A 16220-nucleotide genomic window follows, 5' to 3' on the forward strand; every position below is an offset into this window, starting at 1 on the left:
AATCATCATAAACAATTATAAAGATCATGATGCATTTTGTAAAAATATAAAACGCTATAGAAACTGAATGGGAAGTGGCTGAAGAAAAAAAAAGCACGTATTCTTTAAGCTGGTAGCTTAATCACAGACCACATAACATGTTTTGTGATGTTAAAAAAAGTATTTTCACCCACATTATGCTAAATATAATAATAAAAAAAAGATAATAAAGAGAGAGAGAAAAAATTAATTGGCTAGTAAAACAGGCAACTTAATTACTAAATTAATTCCTTTTTTTAACAAATGTATACATCTTTGCTTTAATGCTGCTGTAGTGATACACTGCCTGAAGAAGAAGCTATTTTTGCTTCAAAACGTCATGAGTTCACTAGGTGTCATTCAGTTTTGATTTTTGAATGTGTAATCATCTGATATGTACGGATACAGAGCACGTAGGGAACGAGGAGAAGTTCCACATTGAGGTATCGATTTAAATGAACATCCAGCTGAGTTAATCTCAACAGAAATTTCATTACACACAACTGTGCTGGCACTTCTCACTTCCCAAGGTGGTTTGAGGACAGGGATGGCTCATTTAGAGAATTTAAAAATAATTCTCGCCGCTTGGGATACGGGCGACATATTCACAAGGATGGAGCAGAAATGTAGGTAGAGGCAAAAGATGCCTCCGTACTATTTTTGACTTCATTCATACCGAACGTGACTTCAGAGAAACAGATCTTGACAACAGAAGAACTAGTCAGGATTTCAGAAATACAGATTTTGACTTTAGAGAAACAGATTAGGACAATGGAGAAAGAAATGAGTTCACACATGAACCAATTACTCAATAAAATGAAAAAACAGAAAGGGCCACAAATGTAAATTCATATGGTGGTCACCTTCTCGAGGTCAAAAATCATCAGACACAAAGATTTTGATGAGGAACCTCCACCTAGGTATACACAGAGAGAATATTATAATAGTAACCCCGGTAGCAATTGCATTAAATCAGATGTGATGATCTCAAACAACATGTGGAGGATCAAAAGATATATGATGAATATGTAAGACAGGAAGAAGAGTACTGTATGTAGAGCAAGAGTGGCCTACAGCACAAACAATTAGACAGAGAGATGTTTATTCAGACTCTGCTCGTGCTTCCATCTTAGATTCAAGGGCACCAACAGCGGTTGGTAACGGAAGAAACAGCAACAGATACAACTACAAGACACACCACAGAAATAGGGATAGAGAAAACCACGTCACCCCTGGAAGAGGAAGACATGGGGGGCATCAAAGGAACTTCAAACAGTCCAAACAACATGGAGACTATCTCATAAGCTAAAATTTACATCGAAGCTGATGTATGAACTCACATGCACTGTACATCTCTTACAAAAAAATCCCTACAAAAGTCATGAACAATACCCTATGTGGTTTTAAGAGACTAACAGAACTCTTGATTAACACAGTGAAACCAGCAGCCCCAAGAAGAAGAAATGCAGAATTGTTGGAGGGGAATGGAAAAAAATTGGGTGTATAACACACAAGTGATTTTTAGAGCAACATTACAAGACAGAGATCGAGCAATCATAGAACTGAAAGAGAGAACAGATCAGGACGAATGGAAACAGGCTTTCGAAGTGGCATGTAACTGGGTCTGAGAGAACTATAGAAATAAAATCACGGAGGTATTTGAGAAAACTGAAGCAATGTTTTTGGCACACATGACCACAAAGACACATAATGTTCGAGCTGCCATGATCACAATCACTGACACACGTACACAGGATCAAATTATAGAAGTAATAGAGAGAAACAGTGAATGCACAGACCTCGCCCATTCTGGTGGAACAAAGATCTCCACAGACAAATAGGGTTAGAGGAGAGTGGTCATTTGATAAACATGATTTCCCACATTTAGAACCTCCTGCCATAGTACCAACGCCTGTCAGGCCACAAGCACAAGAACACCCCGCAGAATATACCAAAGATTGCTGCTGGAGGAAGAAGATGAGATCACTGAGCTACCCAGTGGTGAAATAAATACAGCAAAACAGGCTCAACCTCCTACAATGGAGGGAGCTAACAACATCAAAGATGGAGAGATCACTGCAAGAGAGAGTGTAAGTGAAACAGTAGCACAGGAAAACACTGTAAGAGATAATAGTGATCACATAGCTCAAATAAATCAACCGCCGGTGCCTGCACGACATTCCTTTGGATGTTTTCATCTGTCTTATTCTCAGAGGAATCTAATGAAGGTTCACTAACTAGTATCGCCCCGAATTCTGCTCTCACAAGGTTTTTAGAGGAGAACGCGGATGAAATAGGACAGATAGATGAGGCAACCAGGTTAGAAAAAGAGACAGAATTTGACCGCATTTGAACAAGTGCTTCCTGGGACACCAGAGACCCCAAGATTAATGGGCAGACCCAGTAAACAAATTCATATCTCCAGAAAGAAACAAGATTGGAGTCTAAACTTCAAATGAAAATATGTCATCATTGGGGGCTTTAATGTGGGCAGAATCTCCACCTTTAATCATGCAGATCTGCAAATTGTTTCCCAGGACCGACATTCCAACACGTGGCAACTTGATGGAAAAGGCCACCATAACAACGGAGTCTGAGTTGCTGATCTTTTCTCTGGGGATTAATAACCACTGTGACACGTGCATGGACCCACACCACACAGTGCACCAATTGAAGAGGAAGCCGAGAACCAAACCGCCTCACGCCAACCCCACTTTCACCACCTTTTCATTAATAAAATCCACCCTTCGGGGAACTTTACTGCATTCTCACATTGTGTCCTTCTTCACCCCGCCACACCAAGCACAGAGATATATTAAGCTAACCATTTAAGAGACAAATAGAACATACAGAATGGCGAGAGACCGATTGCCGCACACAGATTTGTATTTCCCGTTGGTCAACTTCTTGGAAAACTACCCTTGGATGAACAGGTAACATAAAATTGAACATGAGCATGAAATTCAGGTCCATTTGGAAAATATCAACAAATATATAAGGGGCACATAGGTCTCCATTAAAGAGCTTCCCAAGGAGGATTTCGAGGTGGAGGAGGATTGTATACACTGGACCACTGGAACAGCAAAAGCATTGCTAACCCATTGGCTAGATCCATTAAACTTCTCGTGAACATCAGGCCGATGGATGGCACTGAGAAATTAATAGTGAATTTAGCACCATCACTCAGTCTCTCAGATGATCAAACAGCAGTCTTATGGTCTTCATTCCTGCACCAAAAAAAAGAGATGATTTACTCAGAGGCCTTTAGAAATACCATAGAAGGCTTTAAAATTGAAGCCTTCTTTGAAGGAAAAAGAAAAAGAAAAGAAAAGAAACTGTTCACTGGTGGTTCAGATTGGACTCCCCCTCTCTCCAGTCTACCTCAACAAATCACAGAAATTGTGGAAGCTGATTGAGAGGCATTTAAACATTTACACTGGGAAATAAATTAAATCCTCAATCTGACCCCTATTGAAGAAAGAGCACTGAGTTCATTAAAGAAAAACGAAAGGATAGTAGTAAAACCGGATGATAAAGGCAACACAGTTGTAATTATAAGCAGAAACAATTATAATTTGGAAGGCAAGAGACAGCTACAGAATATTGAACATTATAGCCTTCTAGTAGAGTCTATATATCCACATACCCAGATAGAAGTTAAAGAGATCCTAGAAGAAATGCATGAAAACAAAGTTTTCAACAGTAAACAGAAGGAATACCTGCTGGATCCAGGGGCCTGTTTCACAAAAGGAGGTTAAGTGAAAACTCTTAGTATGTTATCCCTGAAATGAGGGAAACTCTAAGTTTTCTGTTTCAGAATGGGAGGTTTGTCAAAACTGACAAAGCAGGGTAAGTCAAGCCCATTTCTGAAAGAGAGCTAACTTATACTCCGAGTCAGTTACCATGGTAACTTACTCTATGAACCTAACCTGGTCAGGAGCATGTTTTCTTTGGTAAACCCAGAGTTTCTTTCGGTCTCCTCCCCCTTTTTAAACACTTCATTGATGCACGCTGGAAAAATGCTCTTCTTATGAAGTGTGTGCCCCCCCCAGTACAAATATAATTTTTTTTAAATAAAATAAAGATTGATTTTCTATATAAGAAAATGATATAAGATTCTTAGGCCCAATCCCAATTCTATTTTATTTTATATATAACGTAGGGGAAAGGGCTAAGGGGTAGAATTGGGATTGGGCCTTAGTCTTGTTTCCTGGGGGGGGGGATCTAAATTAAGTGCATTTTACTTAAAAATTATATGGCATAAAATTATATGGCAGTGTGGTAATAAAAATAATCCTTATTAGTGATGGGTCGTTCGCGAATGAGCCGACTCAAAGAGCCGGCTCTTGTAGGTGAACGACGGGAGCAGGCTCGCATATCTTAAGAGCCGACTCTATTTAAAAAAATATATATAGCCTATAGAAATTAAATCATTATGTAATAATGAAATAATGGATACATTTTATTTAAAAAAAAAGAATAAAATTTATTATATAGCCCTGAAGGCGCACATATTTGTTTCGACTGTCTGATCAGCATCACATTCTGTTCCTGTCAATCATACACGAGGTGTCAACCAATTAAACGGCATGAGGGAGGGGCCTAGCCATCACACACACACCATACACAGTGTCAAACTCGGAGGAGAGGAGAGGTAAAACGCAACAGCTGTGAGAACAAAAGCAGGAAAATGAGTCGGACGCACGCCAGTATTTGGAATCATTTTAATGATGTAGACAATGATAAAGCACAGTGTAGAATTTGCCAAAAGAAAATCTCACATGTAGCCGGTTCTACGCACAACCTACACCGGCATATGCGAACTGTGCACCCAACTGTGAAGTTAGCAGAGCTTCGAGAAAGACCCACAGCAACACAGTCTTCTATAATGGACCAGTTTATGCAAAAGTCAATGTCTGTAGCAAAACAAGGCCAAATTGATATTGCATTGGCTAAAATGTTTGCCACCGATTCCCAGCCATTTTCGATCGTGGAGGACAGAGGTTTTAGAAATTAAAGCAGTAGTCTAAATCCAATGTACACAATTCCAAGCAGGAAAGTAATTTCAAAATCACTTATTCCACAACTGTATGAGAGCACAAGGGCTTCAGTGCAGGAAAGAGTCAAAAAAGCTACTGCAGTTTGCCTTACCACTGACTGCTGGACGTCAAGGATAACCACTAATTACATGTCAGTTACATGTCACTTTATTGAAGATTTTTCAATGTCTAGCTGTATTCTAGACTGCTTTGAGTTCAGCGACAAACACACCTCAGAGAACTTGGCAGAGGAACTGATTTTATTTATTCCCAAAAATACATAAAAAGTTGGAGTATTCCAGATAAGATACCACCAGGGAGACCGATAGTATCCGATTGTAATTGCGAAACATATAATACAGCAAAATTTATTGAATGTCATTTAAATACAGAAACATAATAGTTATTTAAAGGATACCTATGATTTTATACAGAAGACCCAGGGACTCAGGATCCCTTCTGATTCACTGTTGTTCACAATTGACATAGACAGTCTCTATACAAACATAGAAACCAAAGCAGGCCCTGTCGAAGTACGGGGGTGCATGCGCAGAAATCCAGAAAGCAAACGACCAGATGAATATTTATTAAAGTTACTTGAAATTCCACTCGAAATGCTTCTTACAAATAAAAGGAAGTGCGATGGGAAAATGCTTTGCACCCTCATATGGTAATATTTTCATGGCCCATTAGGAAGAGACTGCTTTGGCTATGGCACCACTTAAACTGTTTTCGTATTTCAGATTCTTAGATGACACCTGGGGAGTGTGGACATACTTGAAAGATTATTTTGTGAAATTTAATGAGCACTTGAATCAACATTAATAATCTATTAAAATAAAATGAGTTGGACAGTGAAAGAGTCAATTTTTTTAGATTTTAGATTGGACCTAAATTTCAACTAGACTATAAAGGTCTACTTTAAAGAGACGGATACACATTGTTTACTATGTAGGAGTAGTTTTCACCCAAGACACACTTTCAAAGGGATGCTTAAATCCTAATTGTTGAGATTCTACTGTATATGCTCACAGAAAGAAGAATTTTTAAAAGCAGTCAAAATTTTATTTAAAGCACTCAAACACAGAAGTTATTCGAGACCATTTTTGAGAAATGTCTTGAGAGAATTAAAAGATTGAAAAACCTGCACTGCCAGCTCAAAATACATAACAGAAAATTTTACGTTTGGTAACTTTTTACTCATCTCAAAGCACACAACTAAATTGGGTTACTAAACAAAATGTCACTACATTTTTGAAAGAGACTTCTCATTTACAGGATCACAAACCAATTATGGCCTACAAAAGAAATACAAATCTACTAGATATTCTAGTACAAAGTAAAATACAAAGTCTTAATACCAATATGAATCCCAAAGCATGATCATGTACAAATGCGGTACAATTTTAGATGATGGCGCTCCAATGAGAACAAAACATCAAAAGTCAATCCCTGAGCCATGGGTGAATAATACTACTCAGAATCGGAGACAGGCATGTAGAAGGGCCGAGAGGAAATGGCAAAAAGATAAATTACAGATCTCCTATGAGATGTTTAAAGACTCCCTTCTTAAGTTTCAGAATGAGTTGGGAGTGGCCAAATTAGACTACTTTTCCACCCTTATAGACAAGAATTACAATAACCCTAGAATCCTTATTAATGTTATTCATACTGTGCTGAACCCTGTTGTTTCTATTTACCTGACAGAGTCAGTGGCTATATGTGAGCGGTTTTGCCAGTTTTTCATAGGCAAGATAGCTGGAATTAGACACAATATTCAGTTGACCACTGGTGATCCTGCAGGTCAGTTAAACTACAATGGCTTTCTTAGTAAGTTCATACCTATCTCAATAACTTTTTTAAATGACACTGTGAATGTCACGGTTCATGAATTCACTGGCTTCTTCGTTTCCCATATATTTGTTGTTCTGTGTGTGAGTGGGCGTGACCGCTCGTTATTACCGTTATTATAACTTTATGGACTACACATTTGCACTCAAGATTCAGATCCCCCTGTTACCTCTCACCCGCACCATTTCTGTTCACGCCCTTAACGGCCAAGCCCTACCTGACATTTCATTCACCACTGGACCCTTGTCACTCATCGTATCTGGCAACCACACTGAGACCACCTCCTTCTACATTCTGGATTCTCCCCTCGCACCCATCGTTTTAGGACACCCTTGGCTCATCAGACACAACCCTAAAATTGACTGGCAGCAGAGATCAGTGTTGGAGTGGAGTAGTAAATGTCATGAGTCCTGTCTTGTGTCTGCCTGTTCTTCTGTTTCTGTGTTCCAGGAGAAAGCAGTGGATTTGTCAAACGTGCCCACAGAGTATCAGGACCTGAGGGAAGTGTTCAGTAAGTCTCGAGCTGCTTCTCTTCCTCCGCATCGTCCCTATGACTGTGCCATAAAGTTACGGCCAGGTACGTCTCCGCCTAAGGGCAAGTTATATTCACTTTCTGCTCCAGAAAGAGAGGTTATGGAGAAATATATTTCTGATTCTCTAGCAGCGGGGTTCATTCGCCCTTCCTCTTCTCCGGCGGGGGCGGGGTTCTTTTTTGTGGGGAAGAAGGACGGATCTCTGCGACCTTGTATTGACTACCGGGGGTTGAACAGCATCACGGTAAAGAATACTTATCCTTTGCCGCTGATGTCTTCAGCCTTCGAGAGGTTGCAGAGAGCGTCGATCATCACTAAATTGGACTTACAAAATGCTTATTTGGTCCGCATCAGGAAGGGAGATGAATGGAAGACTGCTTTTAACACCCCCAGGGGGCACTTTGAATACTTGGTCATGCCCTTCGGCTTGTCCAACTCCCCAGCAGTCTTCCAGGCACTCGTCAATGACGTGCTGCGAGATATGGTCGATCAGTTCATATATGTCTACCTAGATGATATATTGATTTTTTCTTCTTCTCTCCAGGAACATGTGCAGTACGTTCGACGATTGCTTCAGAGGCTGCTAGAGAATGGGCTTTTTGTCAAGGCGGAGAAATCCGCTTTTCATGCACAGACTGTCCCTTTTTTAGGGTACATCGTGTCGTCTGAGGGAATGCGTATGGATCCTGAGAAGGTTAAGGCTGTGGTGGATTGGCCAAGTCCAGATTCCCGTAAGGCCCTACAGAGGTTTCTGGGGTTCGCCAATTTCTATCGACAGTTTATCCGCAATTTCAGCCAACTAGCCTTGCCTCTGACCGCCTTGACCTCCCCCAGAACGACGTTCAGGTGGTCAGACGCAGCGGAGGCTGCGTTTGCCAAACTGAAGGGCCGTTTTGTTTCAGCTCTTATTTTAATTACCCCTGATCCATCACGTCAGTTCGTGGTGGAGGTAGATGCGTCAGAGGTAGGTGAAGTGCTATCCCAATGTTCGTTTTTGTCTCACCGTTTGTCCCCTGCCGAATGTAACTATGATATTGGTAACAGAGAGTTGTTGGCAGTCAAGTTAGCATTGGAGGAATTGCGTCACTGGTTAGAAGGGTCGGGGGTACCTTTTATCGTTTGGACCGATCATAAGAATTTGGAATACATTAGAACCGCTAAAAGATTGAACTCCAGGCTGGCTCGGTGGGCACTTTTTTTCGGACGTTTTGACTTTACTCTCTCGTACCGCCCGGGCTCCAAAAACATCAAGCCCGATTCATTATCTCGCATTTTTGACCGTTCTGATCGCACGTCTACTCCCGAGTGCATTTTTTCAGAGACCCTAATTATCTCCACACTCTCATGGGAGGTTGAATCGAAGGTCAAGACGGCCTTACAAAGGGTAACGCCCCCGGTCGAGTTCCCACCGAACCGCTTATTTGTGCCAGAGGGATTACGGTCCGACGTTATTCAATGGGGGCATTGTTCCAATGTAGCTTGCCATCCAGGAGTCAGTCGCACTACATCTTTAGTTAAACAACGATTTTGGTGGTCACGTATGGCTCGCGACGTTCACCATTTTGTTTTGGCTTGCTCCGTTTGCGCCACTGGTAAGACTTCCAATCGGCCCCCAGATGGGCTCCTTCAACCGCCGCCGATCCCTTCGAGACCCTGGTCCCACATCGCACTAGATTTTGTCACCGCCCTCCCACCCTCTCAGGGTAACATTGTAGTTTTGACCGTGGTGGACCGATTCTCGAAGGCGGTCCATTTAATTCCCTTACGCAAATTACCCTCAGCCAAAGAGACAGCGTTAATAGTCGTCAACCACGTCTTTCGGTTACATGGCCTCCCGACGGACGTGGTTTCCGACAGAGGACCCCAATTTGTGTCCAAATTTTGGCAAGAGTTTTGTAGATTACTGGGCGCAGCTGTTAGTCTGTCCTCAGGGTTTCATCCCCAGAGCAATGGGCAAACTGAGAGAGCCAACCAGGATTTAGAAAGAACGTTGCGATGTCTGGTTTCCAAGAATCCTTCCTCTTGGAGTCAACAACTGTCAATGGTGGAGTGCGCCCACAATTCGTTACCAGTATCATCCACGGGCCTATCTCCGTTTAAGTGTAGTGTAGGTAATCAGCCACCAATCTTTCCTAGTCTGGAATCTGAAGTCGCGGTTCCCTCCGCTCACGCCTTTGTCCAGAGGTGTCATCGCACTTGGACTAGAGCCAGCTAGACTCTACTCCAAGCGGGAGCGCGAACCAAGGCTAAAGCCGATCGCCACCGGTCTAAGCCACCCGTATACGTCGTTAGTCAAAAAGTGTGGCTTTCTACCAAGAACATTCCTCTCCACTCCGTCTCTAATAAGCTTGCTCCCAAATTTATCTGCCCGTTCACTGTCACCAAAATCATTAGTCCGGTGGCAGTCCGCCTCAAACTACCTCCAGTGTACAGGAGGATTCATTCCGCCTTCCATGTTTCTAAAATGAAGCCTGTGTTTCACTTCCATATTAATCCACCTATACCCCGGTTCCCCACCGCGACCTGTAGATGGGGAACCAACATATTCGGTTAATCGTATTCTGGACGGGATGGAAGGGATGCGGATTCCAGTACTTGGTGGACTGGGAGGGTAACGGTCCAGAGGAGAGAAGTTGGGTTCCTGCTAGAGACATCCTGGATCACTCCCTTATTAATGATTACAATCGACAGGTAAGGAACGCCAAGAGGTGTTCTTAGGAGAGGGGGTACTGTCACAGTTCATGAATTCACTGGCTTCTTCGTGTGCCGTGTATTTGTTGTTCTGTGTGTGAGTGGGCGTGACCACTCGTTATTACTGATCAGCACTCCAGCAGATCTCATTCACCGCACCAGCTACTGCCAATTCACTCACCTACAAAAACTCACAGCACTCTCCTCTCTTTGTCAGATCGTTGTTTTGGTGTCCACGGTGTTCGTCATGTGCTGTACCAGTCCTGTTCGGTTCCAAGTTCCTGTTCGCTGTTCCTGTGATTCTCGTCGTCTCGTCTGGATGTTCACCGTCACCTGTCTTCACCAGCACGCTGACCATCTAGTCCCTGCACCACCAGCCCACCCGAACTCCAGTATTGCTCATTGACTTTTTCATCTCCTAATAAAGTGTTCACTTGCATCTTGCTTCCGCCTCTTGAATCATGACAGTGAAGCAGCTAAAACCTACAGGTTCACCAGTAGATACTATCCCGGCACGATTATTTAAACTTTTATTTAAATCAAGTGTTTAATGTAATGGGTCTGACACTTTTAAATTTTATAAACAAATGCCTTGAGTTAGGAGTTGTTCCTGAGTATTTGAAACGCATCAGTGCAACCCAGACTTAAGAGGTCTTACTTGGATTCCTCCGAATTATATAATTTTCACCCCATTTGTAATCTCCCATTGTTGACAAAAAAATAGTAAAAAAGTAGTACTGTCCCAGCTTCAAACATTTTTGGTCGACAATAAAATTGAGAAAATTTCACTCTACTGAAACGGCTCTGGTAAAAGTGTTCAATGACATTTTCTTAGCCACTGACTCTGGAGACTCGTTAGTGTTGGTACTTCTGGACTTAAGTGCTGCATTTGACACGGTAGACCATAATGTCTTGCTGTCTCATTAGCCCCTTTCACACTGCACGTCGGACCCGCAATATTCCCGTAACATTGCCTGGTCGCCTTCTGTGTGAAAGCAACCACGTCCCGGAATTGATTACCGAATCGAACCCAGGTCGGGGACCTAGTAATATTGCGGTAATCGATCCGGAACGAGCGCTGTGTGAACACAAGCCAAAACTAATGCCGCAACGGATGTGACGTAGTGATGATGTAGTTATCGTGCGACTCCTTGAGCTTGTTTTTCAATAATACAACCCTACAGTGCCAGAAGAACTAGTCGGTGTTCTAAACGCAGAGAGTGTTCATATACAAAATAAACGAAAATTAAACGAGCAGAAATGTGTGCAAACTGGACACAAGTCGAGACCACGGAGCTCCTTAATATCCGCGCTGAAGCGGAGATCATTCGCCAGCTCAGTGGAACGGTACGTGATGCGGTCGTTTATGAGCAAATAAAAATAAAAATGCAACAGCGTGGTTTCTCGAGACAGAAAGCACAAGTTATCAGTGAGCTGAAGGCTTTGAAAAAAAAATTTCACCAAGTGCTGGATCACAACGGGAGGAGCGGCAGTGGAAGACTAGACTGGCCTTACTTCGATCTATGCTACAGCATATGGGGAACAAGCCACTCGGCTAACCCAGTAGCGTTACTGGGCAGTATGGCGGCGTCTGCGTCTCCGTGTAGGACTGACGAACAAGAGACAACAGCAGAGGTAGCCGCTTCTTTTTGCACCGTTGTGTCCACAGTTGCGTCCAGCTCGGAGACCGTCGAGGCAATTTCCAGGGAAAGTAATTCAGGTGAGTTACTATGCTATGCTAGTTACTATACATAACTATGCTATTATGTACCTTGCTGGACTGTTTGTTCTTTGTTCTTTGTCTGCCATGTATCACATGCTTCTTCAGGTTACTAAACAACATTGTTTTGTCTTTTTAGAATCACCTCAACCACCCCCTGCGAAAAAAGCCAGAAAGCGCCAGTCCAGAACTGATTTGATGATGAAAGAGGTGAAGGACCTCTTTTTTGATATGGACCGAGACTTTGAGGAGAGGGAACGTGTCCGTTTGGCAGAGCAGAGGGAATATGAAAACCAGTTGAGGAGGGAGGCGAGTCAGGCAAGGGAGGAAGAGCTGGCTAAACAGATGACAATGCTGCGTGAGCTACAAGACACCCAAAATCGTTTTTTGGGTGAAATTCTTAGCCGTATGCCAGCTCCAGCACCCACACCCTATTATGTGCCCGCTCCTCAAGCCTGTTTTCAGCGGAGCACATCAGAGAATACAGACAATCCCTTATTCAACCCGTTGCCATCATTGCAGCTTGAGTAGGACTGCTTCAAAACTTGTTATTGTATAACAATTATTGAATATTTCAGAGTACTGGACTAGTAGCATTAATATAAATTTTATATATATATATATATATATATATATATATATATATATATATATATATATATATATATATAATATAGCACAAATTATATAATATTTATATTTGTGCATAATTATCTAATGGCACTCTATTGCTTGCCAGGTACAGTTTTTTTTTTAAACTGTTTGAACACTTTGTAGTGTTTTTTTTTTTTTTTCATAAAATTATTTTTTATTGAGAATTGTTGACGTTTTATTTGTTTTTCATGCGTAATTTCACAGTTTTTGGTACAGATGGATGTGCATGTAACAGTGTAAACAATTTAGAAGAGCGTTTTCATAGCCTCCCGAATTGCTTGAGCATTACGGCCTCCCACTCCCTGGAAAACATCTTGCGCTGGCTCTTGCAAAACATCTGTGATGTTCCAGTCAGGCAGAAACGTTTCTTCATGCATCTCACAAATATTGTGCAGAACACAAGAAACAGCAACAACATCAGACATCAGTGCGGTGTTGACATCGTTGCGCTTCAGTAAGCACCGCCAACGCCCTTTGAGTCGTCCGAAGGCGTTCTCGACAACCATTCGTGCTGAGCTCAGTCGGTAGTTGTACAGCCGTTGTTGAGGGGTCAGCGCTTGGTGATTTGTGAAACCCTTCATAAGCCATTTCTTGAGTGGGTATGCAGCATCACCAATTAAATGGACAGGAACCTCAACTCCATTCACAATCCTTGAGTTCTGTTTGAAAGTAAAGAAAAAAAAATCAGCAAATTGATAATTATCATGCATTCTGGTTGCATACCGTTGTATATTGAAATATATATATATATATATATATATACACACATATATATATATATATATATATATATATATATATATATATATATATATATATATATATATATATACACACACATACACGTGTATATATACACACACATATACATATACACACATATACACATATATATATACACACACACATATACATATATATACACACACATACAGTATACATACACATAATAGCAGCAAAATAAATAGCGATTACGTCATGTGAAAACAGGTAGCCACCATTTTCTTCTGCCATTTGGAAAATGGGAGAGTTGGACAGCACACGAGCGTCATGTGTGCGGCCAGGCCAGCCTACATACACATCTGTGAAGCTAGTTCGGGAGACATGGAGTTAATATCTGTTCACGTGAAAATATAAAATTGGAAAAGCTAAAAACAGCTTATGGAATAGATTCTTACCAGAAGTTGTGGTCGACAACAGCTTGAAGTACAATTGAATGCCATCCTTTACGATTGTAGTTAGCTGCAGCATCTTCCTGGGGAGCAATAATAGGGATGTGGCTCCCGTCTATTGCACCAGCACATAATGGATACCCACGTTCAGCGAATCCATTTATAGTGTTTTGAAGAGCTTCTCCTCTGGGCAAGGAGATGAATCGTTTGAAAAGTTTTCTCTTCAATGTCGCGGTCACTTCATGAACCAGAGTACAAACAGTCGACAGCCCCACACCGAAAAGACAACTGATTGTGCAGTATTCGCCAGGGGTAGCATACCACCACAAAACAATAGCCAATCTACGGCGTGGTTCAAGTGGCTTTCTCCAGTTTGTAGACTTTCGTCTCAGACTTCGCTCAACAAGTTGCAGAACAAACTCAAACGTGGTGCGTGACATGCGAAAGTGCTGACGCCACTGATCGGCGGTGAAGTTTTCTAGGACATTAGTCCAAAATACAGCACCTTGAGGTCTTCGTAGCATCCACATTCTTCTATCAGAAACACATCCGGATGTCACGTGTCAACTCGACCCGGGACCGTTATGGGTTGTGTGTGAAAGCGCACATATTACCGTATTTCACTGGCAGTGTGAATGGACCAAATCTAGCGGCCCGGGAAAAAATGCCGGGTCGCATTATCCTTGTATTTGCCGGAATCGCAGTGTGAAAGGGGCTATTTAGAACACATAGTGGGCATCAGAGGCTCTGTCTTACATTGGTTTCAGTCTTATCTGACAAACAGGAGTTTCTCAGTTAACTTTGGTAACTATCGATCTTCCTCTGTAAAGCTGACGTGTGGAATTCCTCAAGGCTCCACACTAGTCCCTATGTTGTTTTCTTTATACATGCTTCCTTTAGGTACTACTTTTAGGAAATATGACTACAGTTATCACTGTTATGCAGATGACACACAAATATATTTTCCCCTTAAACACAAAAATAGTTTAGAACAGATGGCTGCTTGCCTTGAGGATGTTAAAGCATGGATGTCACAGAATTTTTTAAGTCTGAATGAGAATAAGACTGGTTATGGTGTTTACATCTTCCAGTGTACATGATACAACAAATGTGAATCTTGTTGCCTTGAGACCTTATGTTAAGCCATACGTTAAAAACTTGGGAGTGGTACTAGACAGTGCCCTAAAACTTGACAGGTAAATCAAGTTGTGAAGGCAAGCTACTACCAGCTTCGAACCCTGATAAAAATTAAGTCTTTCCTTTAATTCTCCAATTTTGAAAGATGTATACACGGTTTTATCACTACAAGGCTAGATTATTGCAATTCGCTTTATTTGGGGATCAGTAAATCATCCATAATTCGCCTGCAGATAGTCCAAAATGCTGCTGCTAGAGTTTTGACAGGAGTTCGTAAACGGGAACATGTAACTCCCACTTACCTTTCTGATCTACTAACACTTCACCAACCTACAAGAGCTCTTAGGTCTGCAAACTTAGACCTCTTAGTGGTTCCTAGATCAAAACTTAAAAATAGAGGAGATAGAGCATTTTCTATTCCTGCTCCAAAACTGTGGTACAATCTCCCACCTGAAATTAGAAATGCACCCACCCTGTCCATTTTTAAAGTGAGGTTAAAGACTTTCCTATTTGATCTGTCTTATACAAAATGAATGTTGATGCAGTTGGCCTGTTTGTCATTGTCTTTTATCGTGTTATGGTGCATATTTTAAATTTTTGCATTCTGTATAGCACATTGTTCAATGCAAGTTGTGTTTAATTGTGCTTTATAAATAAAGTGATTGATTGATTGATTGATGTAAATGTTGTGTGTATTTGAGATGGGTAAAGAATAGGACCAGTAAACAGATATTTCAGTTTGATTGATCTGATTTCAAATACTTCAGTGGAAACTACCAACTGTATATTTATGATATTTTGCAATAAGTAAAGAGACAATTCGTGGGACAGAATTTATCAGCATACTCATAACCTTTTAAACAAAATAGAGAAATGTAGATTCATTCATTCTAAACCTAACCAATACACCTAAACCTACCCAATTTAAATCATACTACACCTAAACCTACCCAGAAGAACCATACAAAACCTACCGTATTTTTCGGACTATAAGTTGCACCTGAGTACGAGTCGCATCAGTCCAAAAATACGTCATGATGAGGAAAAAAACATATATAAGTCACACTAGACTATAAGTTGCATTTATTTAGAACCAAGAGAAAACATTAATATCTACAGCTGCGAGACAGCGCTCTATGTCTTCAGTGTAGACTACAGGAGCACTGAGCAGCATAGAGCACCCTCTAGAGGCTAGAGACGGTAATGTTTTACCTTGGTTTATGTCTCTTAGTTAATTTCTCTCGGTTCAAGTCAAATAATTTTGATAAGTCGCACCTGACTATAAGTCACAGGACCAGCCAAACTATGAAAAAAAGTGCGACTTATAGTAGAAAATATGGTAATCCTAACCAATTGAACCACGCTACACCTAAAACCTACCCATTCTATCCCTGGTAGTTTGAAA

The 16220-nt window shown here is 41.3% G+C and overlaps 1 protein-coding gene across 1 annotated transcript; it reads right to left on the bottom strand.

The window, feature by feature from the left end:
• Positions 1–12656: 12656 nt before the first annotated feature.
• LOC113096029 (protein ANTAGONIST OF LIKE HETEROCHROMATIN PROTEIN 1-like) lies at positions 12657–14219 on the bottom strand. Its single transcript, XM_026261401.1, has 3 exons — positions 13685–14219; positions 13482–13596; positions 12657–13165 (listed from the first exon to the last, which is right to left on the bottom strand). The coding sequence occupies exons 1-3, from the start codon at positions 14206–14208 to the stop codon at positions 12752–12754; spliced, it is 1053 nt and encodes a 350-aa protein (XP_026117186.1). The 5' UTR covers positions 14209–14219; the 3' UTR covers positions 12657–12751.
• Between the last annotated feature and the right edge of the window lie 2001 nt (positions 14220–16220).

Source organism: Carassius auratus, unplaced genomic scaffold, assembly GCF_003368295.1.
Source record: "Carassius auratus strain Wakin unplaced genomic scaffold, ASM336829v1 scaf_tig00215844, whole genome shotgun sequence".
Lineage (NCBI taxonomy): Eukaryota > Metazoa > Chordata > Actinopteri > Cypriniformes > Cyprinidae > Carassius > Carassius auratus.

What these genes read in the sequence shown, in the direction of transcription:
- LOC113096029 (XM_026261401.1), bottom strand. Translation starts at nt 14,208, where the DNA reads ATGTGGATGCTACGAAGACCTCAAGGTGCTGTATTTTGGACTAATGTC. An exon ending in GTTGTCGACCACAACTTCTG is followed by an intron (nt 13,597 to 13,684) that starts GTAAGAATCTAT and finishes CTCCCGAACTAG; the next exon opens with CTTCACAGATGTGTATGTAG. An exon ending in GCTACCTGTTTTCACATGAC is followed by an intron (nt 13,166 to 13,481) that starts GTAATCGCTATT and finishes ACTTTCAAACAG; the next exon opens with AACTCAAGGATTGTGAATGG.